General features: G+C 43.6%; 1 protein-coding gene and 1 pseudogene across 1 annotated transcript in view; one reads left to right on the top strand and one right to left on the bottom strand.

Annotated features, from left to right (window-relative positions):
• cog5 (component of oligomeric golgi complex 5) overlaps positions 1-25,705 on the bottom strand; it is a 94,398-nt gene that overhangs the window by 62,039 nt on the left and 6,654 nt on the right. The window contains exon 6 of the mRNA XM_064939880.1: positions 24,476-24,596. Within this exon, the coding sequence (XP_064795952.1) occupies positions 24,476-24,596 (121 nt within the window). The remainder of the gene's footprint in view (positions 1-24,475; positions 24,597-25,705) is intronic.
• On the top strand, positions 9,724-15,630 carry LOC135515971 (G-protein coupled receptor 22-like; annotated as a pseudogene).

The raw sequence follows: 25,705 nt of genomic DNA, 5'->3' as shown, positions 1-25,705 counted from the left end.
TGTGTTGTCCTGGCTGTGTGCTTAGGGTCGTTTTCTTGTTGAAAGGTGAACCGGAGGTCCTGAGCGCTCTGGAGCAGGTTTTCATCAAGGATCTCTCTGTACATTGCTCTGTTCATCTTTCCCTCGATCCTGACTAGTCTCCTAGTCCCTGCCGCTGAAAAACATCCCCACAGCATGCTGCTGTGGTCACCACGCTTCACCGTAGGGATGACGCCAGGTTTCTTCCAGATGTGACATCGGCTGTTACTGTGACCGTATTACCGCCAGACCAGCAGTCACGAGTCATGATGGCAGTCAAATTCCATGTGACCGTTTAGTCACTGTAATTAGGCTTCTATCAAGCTCTGATGCTGCTGATGGTCATTAGTAACGTACAAAACTTGTGTTGAGTACCAGGCAATTAGCGATATTGTCCCTCGAATCACTCTGACATTAATGCGCAAATGTAATCAGAAATCTAATCAAACACTTCATGAGAGCCCATGAGCTCATGTTGCTAGTGGTTGTATTAATTTGGGATCTATCCCATCCCAGAACTGTCCCAGACTATGTTTGGAATATTTCCTTCTCGCACAGAATATAATAGGTTGACTTTTATACTATGGGGGATAGTAGATTGACAAAGGCTAGTGCTTTTGCTGTTCGTTAGGCAAACACATCTTGTTGGCTGATGAAAAGTAAAATGTGGACAGTTCTTCCAATATCTTCAATATGCACCTCGAAATTGGATAAGGCGCGTGCAGGTGCATCCCCGATGTGTCTGTCTTCACTTGTAGCCTGTAAGAAAGACCAGATCACGTGACGGAGAGCCATTTCAGTGAGAGGTGTCATGTCTTTGGCTATGCCGGATTAAGTGATATGACATGCTATTCTATAAAATAATTTCTCTGTAATTAATATTACCTGATTAAGCTAAGCAGGTAAATGTAATTAACTAGAAAGTCGAGGCACCACAAAATAATGTTTATAGAGCTGTTATCTTCCAAATAAACTCAAAGACCTGGTAATCTTTTACCTCAATTGCAGTCAATTTTTAATCGTCACTTTATTTAGTCTCATCTGAAAGTTGTAAATTCTTGGTTCACGAACCCTGGCTAACAAGTTGAATCAGCAATACAAAATTTGGTTTAATTATTTATTTACTAAATACTCACACAGAATTACATCTACACAGAAAGGATCATACATTGATTATAAAATGTCAAAGGAAAACGTCCCTAGCGGACGGAACAGATGCTACTTAATATAATGTTTACATACCCTACATTATCCATCTCATATGGATATGTATATACTGTACTCTATCATCTACTGCATCTTTATGTAAAACGTGTATCACTAGCCACTTTAAACTATGCCACTTTGTTTACATACCCTACACTACTCATCTCATATGCATATACTGTACTCGATACCATCTACTGAATCTTGCCTATGCCGTTCTGTACAATCACTCATTCATATTACATTTACATTTAAGTCATTTAGCAGACGCTCTTATCCAGAGCGACTTACAAATTGGCCAGAGCGACTTACAAACTTACATATCTTTATGTACATATTCTTTATCCCTTTACACTTGTGTGTATAAGGTAGTAGTTTTGGAATTGTTAGGTTAGATTACTCATTGGTAATTACTGCATTGTCGGAACGAGAAGCACAAGCATTTCGCTACACTCGCATTAACATCTGCTAACCATGTGTATGTGACAAATACATTTGATTTGATTTGACGGCTGGTTACACAAAGAAAGGGGGTTGGGTTTTGAATGAAAGAGCGGGAAGACTGAGGAACAAAAATATTTTGTGTCTCTATCGGGCCGTAGGCAGCTATGCTATCGTAAATACAGTATCTTATGCATTCTAAATAACCGCCCATTTAAAAAAGGAAAATGCAATAAATATTTACTCTGAGCTGTGCTTCGGTAGATTGGTCGTAGATAGAAGGCGGGGTGGTCCAGCATGGATCTCTGGTCCTCTGAAGAATGTCTAGTGGTGAACTGGAACGTGGTAGAATGGATACTCTGTCCGTCCTCTCCTAGCCCACGTTTAGCGGGTGGAGAGGGTATCACTTCTTTAGTGAATAAAAGTTCAAACCAAGTTGCCCTACTTTTATGCTCATGCTATATTCTGGCTGGTATCGTCGAAATTCATCCTGTCGGCGTGTAGGTTGTCGCCTTCACGTTGCGATTCAATGCTAATTTGGTTGCGATTCAATGCTAGGTTCCTGTCGTTCAACCAGAGCCCACGCTGAGGTTGGCTTAGCTCTGTAGGTGATCTTGTCCTTTCAACGGGGGGCGTGTTTCATAGTTTACAACCAAAGTCTGTTCCCTTGGGCGGGGCCTCTGAGTGAGTAGAGTTTCTCTATGACAAACCATTCTCTCATTTAAGAAGCTAAAATTACATTGAATCTTCACAGTTTCATATTTAAACATTTAAATTGCACAACAATTCCACGTGAATCTGATAACTAGAATGAGTCGACTTTCCAAGATACTACTAATGACAGGATGACAAACTGTAATGTCTCAGACAACAACTGATCTGAGATCATATTCATTAAGTACCCATGCATATGTTCAACTGGTGGATTACCAAAATATGGTTCCGTTTCCCACCTTTCGATGTTACCAGACTCTCTATGTTACAAAGGCTTTACAAGAGTCAACTCCATAAAGTAGAGAGAGAAAAGGGGAAAGGTATTTATGGGGGTCATAAATCTCCCCCCAACAGGCCAACATCATGACAGTGGTGCTTTGGGGCAAGCAGCCGGGAGAGTAGAATAGTAATGATAATATTCAGCCCAAGGGCACAACGGTCACTGGCCGCAAGAGGCATGATTTTTCAGGGGGGCATTACGGCCACACAAAGGGATGCTGCGGGTAAATTGGAAGCATTATCAAGTGCTTGTCAAATTGCGAATGAGAAACTAATGCAGTGTGTACAGCATGCGCAAACAAAAACTAAGCAGAGCTCATACCTTTCATGCAACTTTTTTCAAATCATCATTAGAGTCACATCACGCAGCCTTACAATGTATTAAAAATCCAAACATATATCCCAACGTTTTTTTTAGAACAACTAAAGTTACTTTAATAACTCTAAATTAAGAATATAGGAATAGCTATTTTTTTGTTGACTGCTCAACACAGAATAGCCGTATGTGCACACTCTTTTGGAGAAAATATCCTTCCTATTTTACTCAGCTATGTTCAATTATATTCTTCATACTATAAAATAATGCCATGAAATAGTTAAGCAAATCTTGTCTGCAAAATGAACTAGTGTAGCCCACAGCCAGATGGCATAGCCAGATCGGGGCTGAACATAAGGACAACTCAGAATATGCTATTCTGTTCCTCTGAAATAGACCACATTTTCTTCATATAATGTTTCTTTAGACCTGTCTAAAATAAATCATGGATTTATTGTGATGGTGTAAGCTTTACTAAATTGATTTATTAGACTTTTTAAAATGTAGATGTTCCAAAGGTCTGCATCAGTGGCTTGTAGGCTATGCGTGCAAGACAGGAGATGCTACATGTGTTTGTTAATTAACAGTCAATTACCATGACAGTTATTTGCTTGACAATCACCGGCTGACTAAATTTCATGACCACCACAGCCCTAGATGTGATGCTTGGCATTCAGGCCAAAGAGTTTAATCTTGGTTTCATCAGACCAGAGAATCTTGTTTCTCATGGTCTGAGAGTCCTTTTGGAAGCCTTTTGGCAAACTCTGTCATGTGCCCTGTGGCATCCCTCTGGCCACTCTACCATAAAGGCCTGATTGGTGGAGTGCTGCAGAGATGGTTGTCCTTCTAGAGGGTTCTCCCATCTCCACAGAAGAACTCTGGAGCTCTGTCAGAGTCACCATCAGGTTCTTGGTCACCTCCCTGACCAAGGCTCTTCTGCTCCGATTGCTCAGTTTTTTATTTAATAATTTTTGGAATAAGGCTGTAATGTGGCAAAATGTGGAAAAAGTCAAGGGGTCTGAATACTTTGTGAATGCACTGTATATTCCCTACAGGCTGCATCTAATCTAACCTGGTCATGTTGCCAGATATTCTTCATAAATGAGCAAACTCCTTTGTCCTTCAAAGTGTCATTAAAATCAACAAAAGAGTAAGATAAAACAAGTAAATCTGGCAACCAGGCTCGTGTGACTAATGGATTGAGGGCAATTATGTCTGTCCTATCAGACAGGTGTATAATACCTGATGATTGGCCAAAATCCCCTAGGGTTCACCTACCATTACCATTGGCACAGTTGCCGAGCCCGGTCTTCAAGAGAGTGCAAACACACAGACTGGCATGGTGACAAAGAGAGGGAGAAAGACACAAAAAGGGAGAGTGTGTGTGAGTGAGAGAGAGGGCGACAGAGAGAATTTTGAATTTAAAAAGGCGACCTTTGGCACAATTCCGAGATGTCTTAAATCAATGCAGTGACACTGGCACCAGCGGAAAACACCCTCCGAAGAAAACCATATGTGCTCTGATGCCTCGGAGTTGAGAGAGACAGCTCCTCTTTCATTTAGCCATTTCCTGGCAAAATATAACATCATTATCCTCTGCCTGACATTGACATCCCAATTTCAGTACTGAAATCTAGCCAATCTGTGGAATGTGAATCCTAATGACTGTGTTCCAGAACTTATGTGGAGGAAATCGCCATTACTGAACACAGGCTTGAAAGCTGCATCTTGATGGTGTCATGTCGATCTGTGGAGCTAGTGCCACTTAGGCTACAGACACACTAAAGCAGTGGGCTACAGGCCTACCAAAACCGGCCTGTGAGTGATTTTTTGGGGGGGTAAAAATGTTTTAAAAAATACTGCAAAATCACCAGGAATTCAAAAAAAAAAAAAAAAATTACTGAAAGAATAAACGTTTTGTTTTCTAAATGATAGTTTCCGGATTTGACCATATTAATGACCCAAGCCTCGTATTTCTGTGTGTTATTATAATTAAGTCTATGATTTGATAGAGCAGTCTGACTGAGTGGTGGTAGGCAGCAGCAGGCTCGTAAGCATTCATTCAAACAGCACTTTACTGCGAATGCCAGCAGCTCTTCGCAATGCTTCAAGCATTGCGCTGTTTATGACTTCAAACCTATCAACTCTCCTCTCGGGATTAGGCTGGCAATACTAAAATATCTATTAGAACATCCAATAGTCAAAGGCATATGAAATACAAATGGTATAGAGAGAAATAGTCCTATAATAACTACATCCTAAAACTTCTTACCTGGAAATATTGAAGACTCATGTTAAAAGGAACTACCAGCTTTCAAATGTTATCATGTTCTGAGCAAGGAACTGAAATGTTAGCTTTCTTACATGGCACATATTGCACTTTTACTTTCTTCTCCAACACTTTGTTTTTGCATTATTTAACCCAAATTGAACATGTTTCATTATTTATTTGAGACAAATTAGATTTTATTGATGCATTATATTAAGTTAAAATAAAAGTGTTCATTGTTCATTCAGTATTGTTGTAATTGGCATTATTACAAATATATATAAAGCCTATGTAAAGCCTTTGTAACATAGAGAGTCTGGTAACATCGAAAGGTGGGAAACGGAACCATATTTTGGTAATCCACCAGTTGAACATATGCATGGGTACTTAATGAATATGATCTCAGATCAGTTGTTGTCTGAGACATTACAGTTTGTCATCCTGTCATTAGTAGTATCTTGGAAAGTCGACTCATTCTAGTTATCAGATTCACATGGAATTGTTGTGCAATTTAAATGTTTAAATATGAAACTGTGAAGATTCAATGTAATTTTAGCTTCTTAAATGAGAGAATGGTTTGTCATAGAGAAACTCTACTCACTCAGAGGCCCAAGTGAACAGACTTTGGTTGTAAACTATGAAACATGCCCTTCTTTCACCACTATATAAACCCGTTGACGAAAATATATATATATAAAATTCTGCCGATTAATTGTTATTGGCTTTTTTTGGTCCTCCAATAATTGGTGTCGGAAAATCGGTGTCGGAAAATCGGTGTCGGAAAATCTTCATCGGTCGACCTCTAAAAGAGAGGGGTTGATAGAGAGAATGTTAAGAGAGAACGGTGGATACAGAGAGAAATAGAAAGTGTTAGAGCCATGCAGCCAGAGAAGAGGGAGGGAGGGTGGGCGAGGTGAGTAGGAAGGGCTATTAGTGCTCAGAGACGGAGTGAGTGAGAGTGGGAGAGGGAAAGAGGCGAGAGAGCGCAGCACAGCCAGAGAGCAGAACAGTGGTCTCTCTACTCCAGCCTGGATCCTTACACACTTCTCATTGAGACCAGTCCCGGGAAACAGACCCTGAGGACTTAACTACACCATCTTACCCGTCACACACAGCCAGAGACCGACTCAGCAGCTTCTGGTCCTTTCCTCTCTCGATCTCTTCCTCCGTCACTCTACCTGGGAGAGTGTGTTCCACCTGGCTATCTATGCTGACAGTGCTGTGAGGTAGAGCACGGACACACGACTACCTCAGAGGACAAGGTAAACATCGATCACTGATTCCTCCATTCTCTGTTACAATTGCGCGCTTGATATCGAATGTCAGTCTGTACACTGAAGCAAATAAATGCATTTCAGATGCGTTCAAAAACGTACTCAAAATGACAACAGTAATGACTTAATTTCTTGACAAAAGCACTCTCATTTTCTACCTCTGCTGAACCGCGAGGAACGGCTGTCATAACGCCACCATACTGTACAGTATGTGCACACTAATCGGCAGAGTTCAAAAGAACAACTGGAGCAAAAAGCCTGCAGACTTCTCACTTGCATTGTACCAACAGACAAAGAACCACCAGCCGTGTGCGCTCACTGTACGTACAGTACCATAGCGCTCTAGCACAGTCTCTGCCTGTCTGCTCCGCCAGCCTACAGTCACACGGTAGAGAGATAACTTGACCAACAGAGCACAGTCTCATCCAAAGGGATTATATTTCCGCTCCCTCTCCTGCCTGCCCAATTACACAACGCTCCGCTGCTAATGTTAAGCATCACTTATGAGCGCGGTGTGTCTCTGAAGCCATGCTCTTAGAGCGGTGCAAACACACACGTAGACACACACACACGTAGACACACACACAAACCAAACACACCGCTCTCATAACAGCCTGAGCCTTCCACTCATCTCCCACACGTAGAGAAACACACACGTAGACACACACACACACACCAAATACACCTTCTCAGAGTGCTCTGTGAGCTGTCATACGTGCAAGTGAAGAACTGAAAGCCAGGGGCTTAATCTCTGTGTGCAGTGCCACGGTGTGAAATCACAGAAACCAAACCACATGCTCTGTGTCATACGGATCCCACACTGTCGTGTTCCGTGTCATACGGATCCCACACTGTCGTGTTCCGTGTCATACGGATCCCACACTGTCGTGTTCCCTGTCATACGGATCCCACACTGTCGTGTTCCCTGTCATACGGATCCCACACTGTCGTGTTCCGTGTCATACGGATCCCACACTGTCGTGTTCCGTGTCATACGGATCCCACACTGTCGTGTTCCGTGTCATACGGATCCCAATGTCATGTTCCGTGTCATACGGATAATGCAGTGTTATATGCTCCGTGTCATACGGATCCCACACTGTCATGTTCCGTGTCATACGGATCCCACACTGTCGTGTTCCGTGTCATACGGATCCTACACTGTCGTGTTCCGTGTCTTACGGATCCCACACTGTCGTGTTCCGTGTCATACGGATCCCACACTGTCGTGTTCCGTGTCATACGGATCCCAATGTCATGTTCCGTGTCATACGGATAATGCAGTGTTATATGCTCCGTGTCATACGGATCCCACACTGTCATGTTCCGTGTCATACGGATCCCACACTGTCATGTTCCGTGTCATACGGATCCTACACTGTCATGTTCCGTGTCATACGGATCCTACACTGTCATGTTCCGTGTCATACGGATCCTACACTGTCATGTTCCGTGTCATACGGATCCTACACTGTCATGTTCCGTGTCATACGGATCCTACACTGTCATGTTCCGTGTCATACGGATCCTACACTGTCATGTTCCGTGTCATACGGATCCTACACTGTCATGTTCCGTGTCATACGGATCCTACACTGTCATGTTCCGTGTCATACGGATCCTACACTGTCATGTTCCGTGTCATACGGATCCTACACTGTCATGTTCCGTGTCATACGGATCCCACACTGTCATGTTCCGTGTCATACGGATCCCACACTGTCATGTTCCGTGTCATACGGATCCCACACTGTCATGTTCCGTGTCATACGGATCCTACACTGTCATGTTCCGTGTCATACGGATCCTACACTGTCATACGGATCCTACACTGTCATGTTCCGTGTCATACGGATCCTACACTGTCATGTTCCGTGTCATACGGATCCTACACTGTCATACGGATCCTACACTGTCATGTTCCGTGTCATGCGGATCCTACACTGTCATGTTCCGTGTCATACGGATCCTACACTGTCATGTTCCGTGTCATACGGATCCTACACTGTCATGTTCCGTGTCATACGGATCCTACACTGTCATGTTCCATGTCATACGGATCATGCAGTGTTATATGCTCTGTGTCATATGGATCATACACTGTCATGTTCTATGTCATATTTTCTGTCATATGAGTTTCTCTCTTCTCCCAGTAGCACTGCCACTCTCTGGCCCTCTCGAGCTTCTGTTCACACACAGCCAAACAGCCACAGCAAGAGATGAAGACAGAGAGAGAGAGAGAGAGAGAGAGAGAGAGCAGAGAGAGAGAGCAAGAGAGAGAGAGCGAGCAAGGGAGAGAGAGAGCGAGCAAGAGAGAGAGAGCGAGCAAGAGGGAGAGAGAGCGAGCAAGAGGGAGAGAGAGCGAGCAAGAGGGAGAGAGCGAGCAAAGAGGGAGAGAGCGAGCAAGTGAGTGAGATGACAGGAGGGAGGGAGCCTGCACAAAGGACCAGTTCAAAGACTGAGGGCTCATTTGTCAAACAAACGCATGACAGAGACTTCAGTATCAAGAACAGCAGATGGCCTTGAATAGCCAACGGTATAATAAGTAAGACATCCACTATGAATCAAACAAGAGATAGAACACCTCTCTCTTTATGTCTCTTCATCCCTCTCCATCCCATTTTCTTGGGGGGAGGATAATTAATGAAATAAAAACCCGTTTAGAGGTTATTAACAAAACACACTATAACAGACAGGCAGATCTATCACTGGGTTAACTTAACGTACAGTTACTGTTACTGATACAGCTCAACAGACTGTCTGGATAATGATAATTTGGGTCTGATATGTCATGACACACGTTCTTCTCATTCATTATCCTCCTATCATTTACGTCTCTTCCTCTCTCCATCTTTTCTTTTTCTTCTCCAGGACGACGATTGAGGGAGGAAAAATAAACAGAAGGTTGATGACGTCATCCCCTGATTTGTCCCCCTCTCCGACTCTATGATAGAAAGAGAGAGAGAACGCACCAAATGCCACACAGGTGGCGGCCCAATGTTCTAATATATTCTCCTCTCTCTCTCCAAAGTAGCTAATGACCTTCCTCCCAGCCTGGTCTGAATTTGTATAAGGTGCCACAGCACTGAGGTGATCCTGCCTCACTCCAGTGGAATTACAAGGTGTGAGGAGAAGGAAAAGGCCATTGACCTTTGCTCCGCTCTCTGGAAGGTGATGGAGGGGTGTTTCTGAAGGGTGTCGGGGGGGGGGTACAGAAGGAAAAGGGGAGGACAGTTGAGTATCAGCCAGGCACTGCTCTGGCTCTGTTAAGATCCAAGGAGGACTACAGATCAAATAACAAAGAACAACGAGCAGCTGCCTAAAAGAAACCATTCATTTAGTAAAACACGTGGATGGATGCTACAATGCACATCCTCTCCCTACCCACTGCGGACGACCAGTGAATGTGTTTCTGCGTTTAATGAATCCTCAGTGCTTCTCCCTAACCGGAATACAGTGTTTTTATTGGATGTACGAGAGCACAGACCAGTCCTCTGTGATCCATCACTGTTGTTTGCAGCCTCTGGGGTAAAACAAAACCGAGACATGTTTTGAAGGTGGACTGCTTTTTCTCTCATGGTGGAGCTGAATTTGAAATAGAAAAGGAAGGATTCAAGAAGCACAGTTTCAGCTTGCTCCAACTGCACTCATCGGCATCATACTCTCCCCGTTATTTTGACAAAAGGGCTGCGCCATTAGGATTAAACGTGTGCCGAGTGGAGATTCCTGCTGCTACTACATAAGTATTATGATTACTACTACTACAGAACTATGGTTGGAGCTTTATGATTTCCTATTGAGGCCTCAGCAAGTCGGCTCTGGCTGGTTCATGGATTCTTGAAGGGGAGACGGCACACAAGGGAGGGGTGAGTAACAGTGCGTCTGTAATATGATTGCTTACGGAGCCACAAAAGGACAGTCTTTTTGGACAGTCCTTCTCTGGACAAATCACACAGGAAACGGTTATATCTAGACATAAAAGCAAAGCAAGGACATGAATTACATCGGTCCAATTTGTAAGTCGCTCTGGATAAGAGCGTCTGCTAAATGACTTAAATGTAAATGTAAATACCTAAGGGCATGGACACATTTGATCAAAGTAGCCACAAAACACAACTCTAAACCTGATGTAACAACAAAACACTGACATGAATATTAGTTCCAGTCAGCAAAGAATTTAACACTTGATAAAGGTGTCAGCAATGAAGGAATAAAGGCAGAGTACTCATTTGTCACTCTTTCCACAAAGAGAAAAACTTATCATGCACAGCAGAAAAACATTTTTTTTTGAAGCACAACGGAAAGCTGCGGAAGTTGGCTTTTTGACTTATAATTGACACCTTTTGAAAGATTCCATCAAGATGACATCACAAAATGAGTTTGAGATTGAAACTTCCACACCCGAAAAGGTTCACACATCGGTCACATTTCACAGGTAAAAATACACAGGTAAAAATACACTCAGACAAAGTCCCAGACACAAAAACAGACAGACAGATTGACATTTAAAAAAGAATAGAAATATACTATTCTTCACTGTTGTATGCTCCCATATAACCTAGTTTCAACTTCCTGAAGATACAGGAGATGACAATGAGACACATAAGACATAGATGAGAGGAAGTCAAGAGTCATGTATGCTATACACTTTTGTGGTGAAACACAACACCTTTATCCACCCCATATATATGTTAATGCAATCAGTCCCGGTTCTGATCTCTCTCCTTTCCCTCCTCTCTCTGTGTCACCACGTCTCTCTAGGATAATGCATACCCCTCCTGTGCTGAACTCAGAAGCCGCCATGAGCAACGTTACTGTCCTCGACACCTCGGAACCCTCTGACCTTGACATGACCCAGTCTGCCGCCCCCTACCCCGTCAGCTTCCAGGTACACGCTCACATCACGTCTACTTTCTTTAAAACTTAGTTCCACGTCAGTTATCATGATTAAAGCAGTTACCACAGAAAATCTATTTTCACGATAAAAGCAGATTTCACGATTAAAGCCTACAGTTGAAGTCGGACGTTTACATACACCTTAGCCAAATACATTTAATCTCAGTTTCACAATTCCTGACATTTAATCCTAGTAAAAATTCAATTTTAGGGCAGTTAGGATCACCACTATATTTTAAGAATGTGAAATGTCAGAATAATAGTAGAGAGAATGATTTATTTCAGCTTGTATTTCTTTCATCACATTCCCAGTGGGTCAGAAGTTTACATACACTCAATTAGTATTCGGTAGCATTGCCTTTATATTGTTTAACTGGGCCAAACCTTTCAGGTAGCCTTCCACAAGCTTCCCACAATAAGTTGGGTGAATTTTGGCCCATTCCTCCTGACAGAACTGGTGTAACCGAGTCAGGTTTGTAGGCCTCCTTGCTTGCACACACTTTTTCAGTTCTGCCCACAAATTTTCTATGGGATTGAGGTCAGGGCTTTGTGATGGCCACTCCAATACCTCCAATGCCTCCCCCTTCTTCCTCCAAGCATTTCGCTACACTCGCATTAACATCTGCTAACCATGTGTATGTGACAAATAAAATTTGATTTGACTTTGTTGTCCATTTTGCCACAACTTTGGAAGTATGCTTGGGGTCATTGTCCATTTGGAAGACCCATTTGAAACCAAGCTTTAACTTCCTGACTGATGTCTTGAGATGTTGCTTCAATATATCCACATAATTCTCTTTCCTCATGATGTCATCTATTTTGTGAAGTGTTCCAGTCCCTCTTGCAGCAAAGCACCCCCACAACATGATGCTGCCACCCCCGTGCTTAACGGTTCGGATGGTGTTCTTCAGCTTGCAAGCCTCCCCCTTCTTCCTCCAAACATAACAATGGTCATTATGGCCAAACAGTTCTATTTTTGTTTCACCAGAGGACATTTCTCCAAAAAGAACCATCTTTGTCACCATGTGCAGTTGCAAACCGTAGTCTGGCTTTTTTTATGGCGGTTTTGGAGCAGTGGCTTCTTCCTTGCTGAGCAGCCTTTCAGGATATGTCAATATAGGACTTCTTTTACTGTGGATATAGATACTTTTGTACCTGTTTCCTCCAGCATCTTCACAAGGTTCTTTGCTGTTGTTCTGGGATTAAGTTGCACTTTTCGCAACAAAGTATGTTAATCTCTAAGAGACAGAACGCGTCTCCTTCTTGAGCGGTATGACAGCTGCGTGTTCCCAAGGTGTTTATACTTGCATAATATTGTTTGTACAGATGAACGTGGTACCTTTAGGCATTTGGAAATTACTCCCAAGGATGAACCAGACTAGCGGAGGTCTACAATTGTTTTTCTGAGGTCTTGGCTGATTTCTTTTGATTTTCACATGATGTCAAGCCAAGAGGCACTGAGTTTGTAGGTAGGCCTTGAAATACATCCACAGGTACACCTCCAATTTACTCAAATGATGTAAATAAGCCTATCAGAAGCTTCTAAAGCCATTACATCATTTTCTGGAATTTTCCAAGCTGTTTAAAGGCACAGTCAACTTGGCGTATGTAATCCCCTGACACACTGAAATTATAAGTGAAATAATCGGTCTGTAAACAATTGTTGGAAAAATGACTTTTGTCATTCAAAGTAGATGTCCTAACCGACTTGCCAAAACTATAGTTTGTTGACAAGAGTGGTTGAAAAACGAGTTTCAATGACTCCAACTTAAGTGTATGTAAACTTCCGACTTAAACTGTATGTGGCTCAGTCGGTAGAGCATGGCGCTTGCAACGCCAAGCGTCGTGGGTTCGATTCCCGCTGGGACCACCCATATGTGAAAGTAGTGGCCCCAGCCGACTTGTAAGTCGCTTTGGACAAAAGCGTCTGCTAAATGGGATATTATTATTATTATTTTTATTTATCGCAATGAAAGCAGTTATCACAATGAAATTGGTTATCATGATACAAGCAGATATTACAATACTATTATTGTGATAGCATTTAGTTTTACGATAATGATACTATTATCCTCCAGGTGTCGCTGACAGGGTTCCTGCTGCTGGAGATCGTGCTGGGCCTAAGCAGTAACCTGACAGTGCTGGTCCTCTACTGCATGAAGCAGAACCTCATCACCTCCGTGTCCAACATCGTCACCATGAATCTCCACGTTCTAGATGTACTAGTGAGTGTCAGTATTTGATGTTTCCATTAGGCACAGACCTCGGATCAGTTAATACATTGAAAATACAAACTTTAACCATTGGGAGGGAGAACACAAAACTGACCTTAGATCAATGTGAATTCCAGTGAGTGTCTAAGATGAGATGATTGTAGTGAAATTGGTCTGTGACCAATTTCAAGATTCTTCAGGAATCTGTAGAAGGAGACAAATTTAACTAATAATAATCTTTATCCATATTTATCTCTCTGGTTCCAGGTGTGTGTTTCTTGCATCCCTCTGACTGCCGTGGTAATACTCCTCCCCCTAGAGGCTGATACAGCGCTGGTCTGCTGCTTCCACGAGGCCTGTGTCTCCTTCGCTAGCGTAGCCACTGCCTCGAACGTGCTAGCCATCACTGTCGACCGCTACGACATCTCAGTGCGTCCAGCCAACCGCATGCTAACCATGGGCCGCGCCGTGGCTTTGCTGGGCTTCATTTGGGCTATGTCCTTCTTCAGTTTCCTGGTCCCCTTCATGGAGGTGGGCTTCTTCAGCGATTTTGGCTCAGAGTTCGTCAACCAGACTGCAGTTGCCTCTGTGGTCCATACTAATGAGTACTACACAGAGCTGGGGCTGTACTACCACCTCTTGGCTCAGATCCCCATCTTCTTCTTCACAGCCGTAGTCATGCTGGTGACCTACTACAAGATACTCCAGGCACTGAACATCCGCATTGGGACCCGCTTCCAACACAACCAGCCCAAGAAGAAGCAGCACAAGAAGAAGACCATCTCCTTGACCACCGCAACGCAGGTAGAATCTACAGATGCGTCCCAGGGCAGCGGGGCAGTCAGAGGGGGCGGAAACCCACCTGCTGTCCTGTCCATGCGGACCTCCGTCTCCGTCCTCATGGCTCTGCGCAGGGCCGTTAAACGCCACCGGGAACGGCGGGAGAGGCAGAAACGCGTCTTCAGGATGTCCCTACTCATCATCTCCACCTTCCTGCTCTGCTGGACGCCCATCACAGTCCTCAACACGGTCATCCTCAGCGCAGGGCCCTCAGACTTCACGGTCAAGTTGCGGTTGGGTTTCCTGGTCATGGCCTACGGGACGACCATCTTCCACCCGCTGCTCTACGCCTTCACCAGGCAGAAGTTCCAGAAGGTGTTGAAGAGCAAGATGAAGAGGGTGGTGTCCGTGGTGGAGGCTGAGCCCATGCCCAACAACGTGGTCATTCACAACTCCTGGATCGACCCCAAGAGGAACAACAAGAAAGTCACCTTCGAGGAGACTGAAGTCAGGCAGAAGTGTCTATCTTCCCAGGACCTGGAATCAAACAACATCGTCTGTCTTCCATGATAAGGCTATAGTGCATCGTGAAGATTGGCGCGGCTTGGGGGCAGTTAAGTCAAAAGACATACCTCTCAACAGAGGTGGCAGAGTGGGATAACTTGGAATAAGCTATGTCCATCTTCAGAGAAAGTGGAATAAAGACAATTTCTGAGAAGCCATTGAATATCTGCATGGCTAGAGGGAGACGGTAGACATGAGTCTGAGACAAGGTCAAGATAGAAAAGCTTCGGTTCAGAAGATGCAGAATAAGACAATGTGGATTATGAGGACGTGAAATAAGAATAAAATGGAATAAGCAACGGACACATACAGGCTGACAAAACATTATCAGGAACCGACTCATTTTAAAAAGGGAAACCACTTATCCAAAGCAGTAATGTAAATGAAAGTGTTTCACCTGTATAGTTACCCTAAAGGGGATAATTTATTACTATTTATTGGAAGAGGTTGATGCGGTGTCAAGGACAATTTAAACAAAGTATTGTATCTACTGCATGGTGTTGTTATAGCCCGTAACATAATTATTGTGTATAGTCATGTACAGTGTATAGAATAAATATATGTTTACAACACAAAAGGAAAGATTCACCCATTTTGAATGTTATATCGTATTGTGCATCTCAGAGCTATGAACAATGATGCAAAATGCGTCATACTGTATTTCTGAGCCTTTTAGCTCAGATACACATGAAAACAAATGACCCCTGGAATCGATAGAACATAGCTCAGAGATAGACAAATATGATATAACATTTCAAATAGGTGACTTTTTCTTTTAAGCACTAAGTATTTGTCCTTTTATAATAAATAACGTGAAAAAAGTTTAGAGGCCATTCTGTTGGGTATTCTGGTTAAAGGGCTTTCTGTCACATATTCCCCACTTCACTATGCTTTTGTAAACTTGGCCACTAAGGCACAGATGACATCAAGTCAGTGTAGCGCCACAAATATTTACAGGTGAAATTCCACTTCCCCCTTTCCTGTCCTCTGAGAGTCTCTTTCCATGTGCATGTTATATGTGTGATTTAGTGTAAGATGGAGGGATAGAAACAGAGGCAAGCAGCACTTTACAACCTAAGCGAGAGGCTGCAATCTGAATCACAATCACAGCATTACTAAGACATGACCTTTTGATTTCAACACATAATCAGCGCCTGTAGCCTAACCATCCTGAGATGACTCCAGCTGCTCTACCGGCCGTAACACAGCTGTTATGCTACTTCTCTTATTATCTAGCCACAGGCCGGGGTGAAGAGAACAGCATGGCTGCCAAAACTGAAGCCTGCTTCCTTTCATAATCACACTGAGGCCAACTGGCAAATCAATCTGTATTTTCTGGTTGGCGTTGGAGGACACAGAGTGAGCGAGTGACTGAGGACTCGGACCTACTGCAGTCCATAGCGCTTAGCAAGGCTGGGGCAAGTGAGGGGAGAATTCTGAAGTGGTCTAGTCACAGGCTATGTGGTGTTGATACAACACTCGCCACAGCACTTGCCCTTGCCTCTCTCCCCTCTCTCCCACGCTTGATGCCTTGTGATTACCAAGGCTAGGACTGCTAGCTAGATCATAAAGGCTGACTGTGGCAGGCGTTGCATCACAATCACTCTCCCTCCCCGCCGCCATCATGACACGGGAAGGTCAAGGTGATTTACCCTATTCTGTGTCAGAGATGCGGTCACGCACGCACACACACACACACACACACTACCAATGCACCGTACCTAGCAATCTGTTCAGCTGAGAGAGGGCATCTAGATGCTAGGAAGGTGGAGGGGATGTGAGCGAGGGGAGAAATGTCTGGACACTTAAAGAATGACTCATATTCTGTAATGCATTCAAGGTTAAAAACATTTTGTCTAAACTGCCATTCAAGATGTCCTTGCAATTGTTTGTATTGGGCAAGTGTGTGTAAAATGTACATCCCTCTCATATCTCTCGGCCGATGAGATAATAGGGTACATTTCCTTTGAGGAATTATTTTTTTGACCTACAGTGTGTGGGGTGTGGTCATATGCCATATCAGTTGAGGCACCATGTGAGGTCAGGAAGAGAACGACGTAAAAAAACATTTTTAAAACCCTCTGTGGAACAGTTTGGCTGGGCGTCAACCGCCCCACTCTGTAGAGGTCATAGTGGCTCTATGCTTTGGGTATGGTATGCAGCCAAGCATTCTGTTTTAGAACCCTCATCGAATGGCCCTCTGAGTCTCCTAAAAATCACTCTGTCTCCATAAGCATTTTAAGAGCTGGGGCACTTTGCTGGCTGTTTGCCAGCAAGCAGCACTAAAGACAGGTTGGCGAAGTTAATTGAAGATCCATCTAACTGTTCATTACAGGTTGGCTCGCTCCTCAGATGCCATTACCAAATGAACGCAAGAAACAATTGTCTACATGAAGTAAATGAGTAATGCATAGACAAACCAACACTTTACCACAATCTTCACAACTTGATTGATTGTCTATGCCTACATAGAGGATGTGCACACTGCACAGTGCACAGGTTCACGAAAGTTAGATTCCAGGCTACATTTCATTGGTCGAAAACATCAAGCCTATTCTTTATATAGGCCTCGGCTATCGGTCTCTACATGAGTAGAGTGCCGAGGAGGATACATTGAACCGCTATCCTCTCTGAAGTAGCAGAGTAATCTCGCCTGTCTAAGCGATCAGTCTCACAGAACTCTGAGTCATCAGACCGGAGTGGAGCAGAATTCTATTCTAGAATGAAATGAAGAAAGATGAGCCTAGACAGAGGATGTCAAAACCACCAAACATTCTTCAGGAAATATAGACCTATCAGCATTGCCAGCTGGGGAGCCAAATGGAATTTACTGATAAGATTGGAACAGTTGGTTCAACCTCTCATGAATACTTCCTAGGGTGTTTGGTGACATCATCTTAATCCTGTATGTCATCCCGGGCGCTACCTGGAAAACTACTCAGAGTAGGCCTATCTGACTGAAATATCCGCCTCTGGACCACACCATTTCCCACCCTCTTAGCTCACTTACTGCACACCAGGCCCCCCTCTCTCTCTTCCATTTCTCACTCCTTACCTTTCCATCTATACAGTATCTCTCTCCTCTGTTCCCTCTAACAACACTCAGCCCAGGGTCGCACGTGGCCGATAAGAGGAGTGCTTTTGATCCCGGAGGCCCTGCGTTTTCTAGTGTTCTGGAGTGTTCTGTGTGACAGGGTTGTTATGTAAAAGGTTGTTGTGCATTTGTTATGTATGACCAAAAAAGGTCTAGCTCATATGAGGAGAGGTGTTTTGTGGTGCTGGGCCTCAATGGCTTAGCCAACTGCCAACTATACTTTGTCAATAAATTGAACACAATGAATTGCATTTCCATCCTTGTCCCCCTTTCTTCAATCTTCCCTCTCTTCTCTGTTATCCCTCCTTCCTTTCCTCCACTCCCATGTGAGTAGCCTCTGTCTGACTGACAGTCAGGACCATTGTGTCATTATAGCTGGTCTCTGGGGCTGGCTGCTGTGACTGATGGTTACCACAGTGACTGACACTTCAGCCTCTCTGACTGACAGCCAGGGCTGTGGTCCCACAGCAGCGGAAACCAATAAAGCCGAGATATTAGGAGGAAGACGACAGATACGACTGGATTAACATATGCCAAAGATATTGAGTCAAATGAGACAATGCAATAACACCAAATTATTGCTCGATGACGTCATATGCAGTCACATTGAAAATACGATGAACAAACATAAACACAACATGTAAAGTGTTGGTCCCATGTTTCATGAGCTGAAATAAAAGATCCCTGAAATGTTCCATATGTACAAAAGGCTTTTCTCTCAAATTTTGTGGACACATTTGTTTACATCCCTGTTGGTGAGCATGTCTCCTTTGCCAAGATAATTAATCCACCTGACAGGTGTGGTATATCAAGAAGCTGACTAAACAGCATGATCACTACACATGTGCACCTTGTGCTGGGGACAATAAAAGGCCACTCTAAAATTGTCAGTTTTGTCACACAACACAATGCCATAGATGTCTTAAGTTTTGAGGGAGCGTGCAATAGGCATGCTGACAGGAGGAATGTCCACCAGAGCTGTTGCCAGATAATTTAATGTTAATTTCTCTACTATAAGCAACCTCAAACTTCGTTTTTAGAATTTGGCAGTACGTCCAATCGGCCTCACAACCGCAGACCACATGTATAACGTCGTGTGGGCCAGCAGTTTGCTGATGTCAACATTGTGAACAGAGTGCCCTATGGTGGCGGTGGGGTTATGGTTATTGAATGCACAGAGATACCTTGACAGAAACCTTGAGGTCCATTCATCTGCCACCATCACTTAATGCTTCAGCATGATAATGCACGGCCAAATGTCGCAAGGATTTGTACACAATTCCTGGAAGCTGAAAATGTCCCAGTTCTTCCATGGCCTGCATACTCACCAGACATGTCACCCATTGAGCATGTTTGGGATGCTCTGCCAATATCCAGCAACTTCGCACAGCCATTGAAGAGGATTAGGACAACATTCCACAGGCCACAATCAACAGCCTGATCAACTCGAAGCGAAGGAGATGTGTCATACTGCATGAGGCAAATTTAAAAAAAAGGTATCTGTGACTAATAGATGAATAGCTGTATTCCCAGTCGTGAAATCCATAGAATTGACGCTAATTAATTTATTTCAATTTATTGATTTCCTTCCTTATAGGATCTGTAACTCAAATCTTTCAAATTGTTGGATGTTGCGTTTACATTTTTGTTCAGTATAGTTTGTTTTCTATTATAAGTAGCAGATATCGAACGTTGTAGTAAATTTGATCCAAGCCAAAGCCAATCCTACAACAGACGCAACGCAGTCCAACATCAGTGCAAATAAAGGGAATAGGGATGTGGCTTTTGATTCCCTCCTCAACAACAGCAGGCTGCTCTCTCTGTGTCCCCTCCATCCCGCCACCGCATCCACTTCAATCACTTTATTACATTCGGCAGGTGGCTCTCCCCCCAGTCACCCCCCTTCTGCAGCCATCCATCCCTTGTTTACTCAATCTTGTACTTTCTCCACCACCCATCTGATCCCCTCTCCCTCTCCTCCCATTCAGTCTCTCCCTCTCCTCCCTCTCTCCTACCTGTTCAGTGTTCTCATCCCTGCCCAATGCTACAGGCTGACAGAAGAAAGCGCTCCAAATCACATTAGGCTGGCTGTGCTGTGTGATTGTATTAGGCCAGCAGCAGTATCAAGCCTGTAATTCAGGCCTATTATAATGGCCTGGCAGTTGAAGAAAGGGGGCTGAGAGTGGATTGAAGACCGAACGGCCGGTGCGGAAAATTACTGGCTGGAGATTGATTTCTGGCTCCGTTGAAAAGCTTGCTAAAAACAGGGAAAACAACCAGGGAGGTGTCTTGAGAGTCAAGAAAGAGAGAGGAGGTTGAGAGGAGGAGAGACAGCATGATGCCAACGAGAGAACAGTGACTCAATCAGCTTTCGTGTTCCATTCAGGCGGCAGTTCGAGCCGTGGTGGCCATTCGTTGTGTTTTGCCAGTCTCATTGTACCTACAGTAGATAATTGTCTAGTTCAACAGGTAGGCCTAAAGTTAGCCTACCGCCACCTCTCACCCTTAAAGACAATTGTATAGTTGTAACCAGATTGAACAGGATTGGTCCTGAAACTCTCCACAATAACAATTTCTGGTATTGGCGGATTTGGGAAATTCCCACCAACATGATCATGTGAAACCCCACATGAAGTGAACTCAACACTGAACACACTCAAATCAGCTCTGCGGGACCAGAAGTCACAACTGAGTCAACAATCAAACTAATCTTATTTAGTGTGATAGAGAGAACTGTGTATTGTACTGTGAGAGAGACGTTTGACAACATGACTCCGATGTGTGTGTGTGTAAAAGCCATATCTTACTCTGAGCCCCTGGCGTCAGTGGTTCTTTGCTGTGTGTGTGTGTGTGTGTGTGTGTGTGTGTGTTCGTGTGTGTGTGTGTGTGTGTGTGGTGTGTGTTCGCGTGTGAGGGGTGGCACAATTACCGTATAAGTGAGGGTTCTAAATGAAAACCATCATGAAAATAAAAAACCTGTCATAACCGTGAAAATAAAAACAAATAATCTGGAACGAACAGCTGACTGAAGACAGGACAGCCATGCATTCGTAACATAACAAAACTTGTTGCTCCTTGCTGAAAAAAAACAATGTGTTGTAGCAAACAAGGCAACACCCCTGACAGTGCAGCAGGATCACCTCTAACCTTGGCAATTTGACTGGTATACTCATGGCTACACTCGCAATGGCTGCCTGTTATTGTGATGCAATCATTTCCACGGTAATGTAGAATGCTAATGAAAATTATGTTAACTGATGTGGTTCATACAATGGAATGTATATTTTGTGTGTCCAAAAAAAAAATCATAGCACATATTGATGGTTAGACTCCTTGCTTTTGCTTCCTGCTTCGCTCCGAAGGGTACACTCGCAATGTTGTTGTTTTGTTGTTGCTGTCATTTAGCAGACACTCTTATCCAGAGTGACTTACAGTTGTGAGCACATAAGTTTTCATACTTTTTTCACTCATATTGGTCCCCCGTCGTAATCAAACTCACAACCCTGGCGTTTCATTCTGAATCAACTGAGTCACATGGGATTCTGTGGGCCGTCAATCCACCTATTATGCCATCATTGATTTGAATGAGGACTCCTGTTCTATTCTTTCTATTTCTATGGCAGCACATGCCATATTTATTTTTGCTTTACAGAGACCGCGGTCATTTGGCTGACCAATGACCGTCAGCCAAAATTCCATGATCGTCACAGCCCAAGTGTGTGTGTGTGTGTGTGTACTAGCTCTTATAAAAGCCACATGATCCACATGCATGGAGAAACAGGAGTAGAACTAATAAATATGTACAAAGTGATTTCTGAAGAGGACATTGATTTTCTCTACCACCTCTCTTTCCCTGCATTGGTTAAATGCAAAATGCAATGAGACTCTTTCTGAGAAATTCACTGGAACCCCTGTCAGGGTACTGCAGTATAATGAAGACTACTGTTAATGTTAAAAGTCCCTCCAACCACAGCATATAAATACATTTGCATCGTACTTTGCTCTGCACTTGGCAGACAGAGTACTCGATTCAGCGTTCAGTCACCAGCACAGAGTGCAGAAAACAGGGACCGAATGCATCATTGTTCTCTGTTAGACTACTTGGCTTGCGTTTGGTACAAACTGTGAGGAATGATAACGGAGGTTACATTCCAAATGGCACCCTATTCCCTATGTAGTGCACTACTTTTGACAAGGGCCCATAGGGAGCTGGTCAAATGTGGTGCGCTATAGGTAATAGGGTGCCATTTGGGAGACAGTCAGAGATCATCACACTGCTCAACATTAAAAAACAAGATCTTATTTTGTGGTTCATTGCATACCATTCAATAGCAATCTATACATAGACTATACAATGGCCTGGTGTTCCTACTATACACAATCCCTTATCCATACATTGAATGGTAAATTGCATCCCTGAATGACTCTATAGCTCACTAGCTAAATGTAGAATATTGAGCACAACAACATCAACCCAAAGCTCTCGAAAACCCTTCTTCTCCGTATGTAAGGTTTTCAGCCATTACATTTGTCCACATTTGGCTCCATGTAAACTACAATTCTGACCATGTGTTTTAACGTTTAGAAACTTGAATAATCATCGCTTTCGCAACGTTTTCCTGAAACGCATGCTAATACACCCCTTATCTTTCATGTCAGCGAGAAAGAGCCTTTCAAATAATAAAAGATACACTTCCTGTAGCAGTTTTGCACAGATCCATACACTGACAAACTATACTTCCTCCCCAGTTAGCTTACACAAATTAAGAGCATGCTAGACAGCTAATTAGCACAGGTGGCGGCCTGTCTTCTGTGAACGAGCACTGTAACATGGAGATATGGCCGTGCGGAAACACTAACCCTAAACCCAATAAAAAAGGTGGCCCAGTACATCACTGGGGCCAAGCTCCCTGCCATCCAGGACCTCTATACCAGGCAGTGTCAGAGGAAGGCCCTAAAAATGGTCAAAGACTCCAGCCACCCTAGTCATAGACTGTTCTCTCTGCTATCGCAAGGCAAGCGGTACCAGAGCGCCAAGTCTAGGTCCAAGAGGCTTCTAAACAGCTTCTACCCCCAAGCCATAAGACTTCTGAACATCTAATCAAATGGCTACCCAGACTATTTGTATTGACCCCCCCTCTTTTACACCGCTGCTACTCTGTTGTTATCATCTATGCATAGTCACTTTAATAACTCTACCCATATGTACGTATTACCTCAACTAACCAGTGCCCCCGCACATCGACTCTGTACTGGTACCCCCCCTTATATAGTGTCACTATTGTTACTTTACTGCTTCTCTTTAATTACTTGTTACTTTCATTTCTTATTTGTATTTTTTTAATAACATTTTTTAACTGCATTGTTGGTTAGGGAGCATAAGCATTTCACTGTAAGGTCTACACCTGTTGTATTCGGCGCATGTGACTAATACAATTTGATTTGATTATTAGTAGTTAAAAAGTGCTGTTTCTTTAGATAATCAAGGACATTTTATTTGAACTCTGTCTGCGAATCATTGGTTTGATTGAAGCCAAATCCAACCTGAGTGACCTTACATACAGTGACCTTCAAGTGACTACACCAATCAGTGAAGAGTACGCCAGCATTTACCAACCTAGCGTGTTAGCAGAGGCTATAGTGGAACGTAAGCAGTGTCCGAGTCAAATCAGACAGGATGACCCAGGCATAATTCATATAATTAAAATGCCTTTATTACAAAACAACATGTTCAATAGAACAAAATCTTGCCAAATATATCAAGATAAAGGCATTTTAATTATATGAAGAGCACTCATTTTTTGATTACCCAAAAAGCACTTTCCACCTACAGAACAAACATCTACTAACTAGTGTGTCCTTGCAGTGCTTCCTATCCTCCCTTTTCTTCTATAAGTCACTCACCCAGCTCTTTGAGGCTCTGAGTGATCTCAACACCACCTACACCTTCTACAGTAGGCCTAAATGAGGGGAATTTCACCTTAGTGTCAGTAGAATTATAGTGAATGAGCAGGGTCACTCATCCAGTTTGTTGAGGCTGATCTGGGCAGCCTTGGGGATCTCATCACCATCTACACCAGGGGTAGGCCACCCTGTTCCTGGAGTGCCGCATGTACTGGAGGATTTTGTTCCATCTGCACATGATCAACTGAGCGAACTGATCAGTTCAATAATTGCCTAAATTCAACACACCTGGCCTTCCAGGTCAGCTAAATCGAAAAACATGAAGTGACTGCGGCACTCTAGGACCAGCGTTGCCTATCCCTGATCTACACTCTCTTTACAGTAGGCCCAAGTGAGGTGAGTTAACCATGTCAGTGCTACAGTACCCAGTTTCATTGAGGCTTTGAGCAGCCTTGTCAGTAGTACAGTGTAGTGTATATCAAAGGTGAACAGGCAGTGGTCACTCACCCAGTTCGTTGAGGCTCTGGGCAGCCTTGGTGATCTCCCTGCTTCCCCCCTGGAGCTGGCCCTGCAGACGCTTGGACAGGTACAGGATCCTGATGATCCGTCGCAGCAGATCACACGCCACCTGGGAAAAATAGGAAAACATATTCCCAAACCAAGATATAACCCCATCTGAACCAGTCTTTCTGAATCTCTATGAGAAGATGTGAGTGAACGTCAAAACTAACATGGAATGACCCTCTTTTTTCGTCATAATTGATTGAAGATCACTTGTAAATTCTCTCGAATCAATCACTGTCGACATTTCCAAGTATTTATTTTCCTATTGTAGCCTATATTGTAACAATAACGACGACCATGGGCATATCAATAGTGGCAATAATAACAGTGTGTCTAGCAGCATTGTGGAGCTGTGTCTGGGGCTGAAGGACACAGAGGTCAGCAGTGTGTTTGGGCTTAGTAGTGTGTTGGGTGCAGCTAAGAGCTGGGGGTCTGTCCCTTCAGCCTCTGTGTGTCGGTGTTTGTGTGTCCGTCCCAAGTGTCTGTGTGTCAGACTGATTGTTTTATCTGTGGGTGGCGGAGAAGCTTCCATTTTGTGAGCGAACACTAGACTAAAAGATAAACAAAGCACTCTCCTATTGCCCTTGGATTTATAGTCTGATCATTACCGGTCTCCTTCAGACCCACCTCACCCCAGTCCCACAGAGACGGACAGAATATACACACACACACCATAACACCAAGGACATGACAGTCCCTGGGAGTGAAAAGTGAAAAAAGAGGAGGCACAGATATTGGTCCCACAGCACCACTGTCTGTCTGTTTGTATAAAATAATATAAAACATTGCAACTATTCTATTCAGAAATCACTGCACCCTCTCCTTTCATAAACCAGGCCCGTGTTAAGATCCTACCAGCCTGGCATGCCTGCCTGCTACTAGTATCTTCTCTGCAGGATGAATGTCTGATGTGTAGATAACAACAATAACACTCCACACACACGGCAAAGCTGAGGCAGACAGAGCATCAGAAGACAGACAGAGCGAACACCGAGACAGAGCCATGTTAGAGGAAAGAGACAGTTATAATCACAGTAACCTTTCTGACTGAAGCCATATTCCATCAATATTTAATAAGCCTTCCCCTCGACTCCACAGACAACGGAGCTGCAGTGTGTGGGCAGTGTGCGTAAGTTGACAGAGCCTGTAAACGCAGAGAGTCTCTATTTTGCT

Source organism: Oncorhynchus masou, chromosome 27, assembly GCF_036934945.1.
Source record: "Oncorhynchus masou masou isolate Uvic2021 chromosome 27, UVic_Omas_1.1, whole genome shotgun sequence".
Classification (NCBI taxonomy): domain Eukaryota; kingdom Metazoa; phylum Chordata; class Actinopteri; order Salmoniformes; family Salmonidae; genus Oncorhynchus; species Oncorhynchus masou.
Note: the sequence above shows the minus strand (reverse complement) of the source record. Positions and strands in the feature narration are given on the sequence as shown.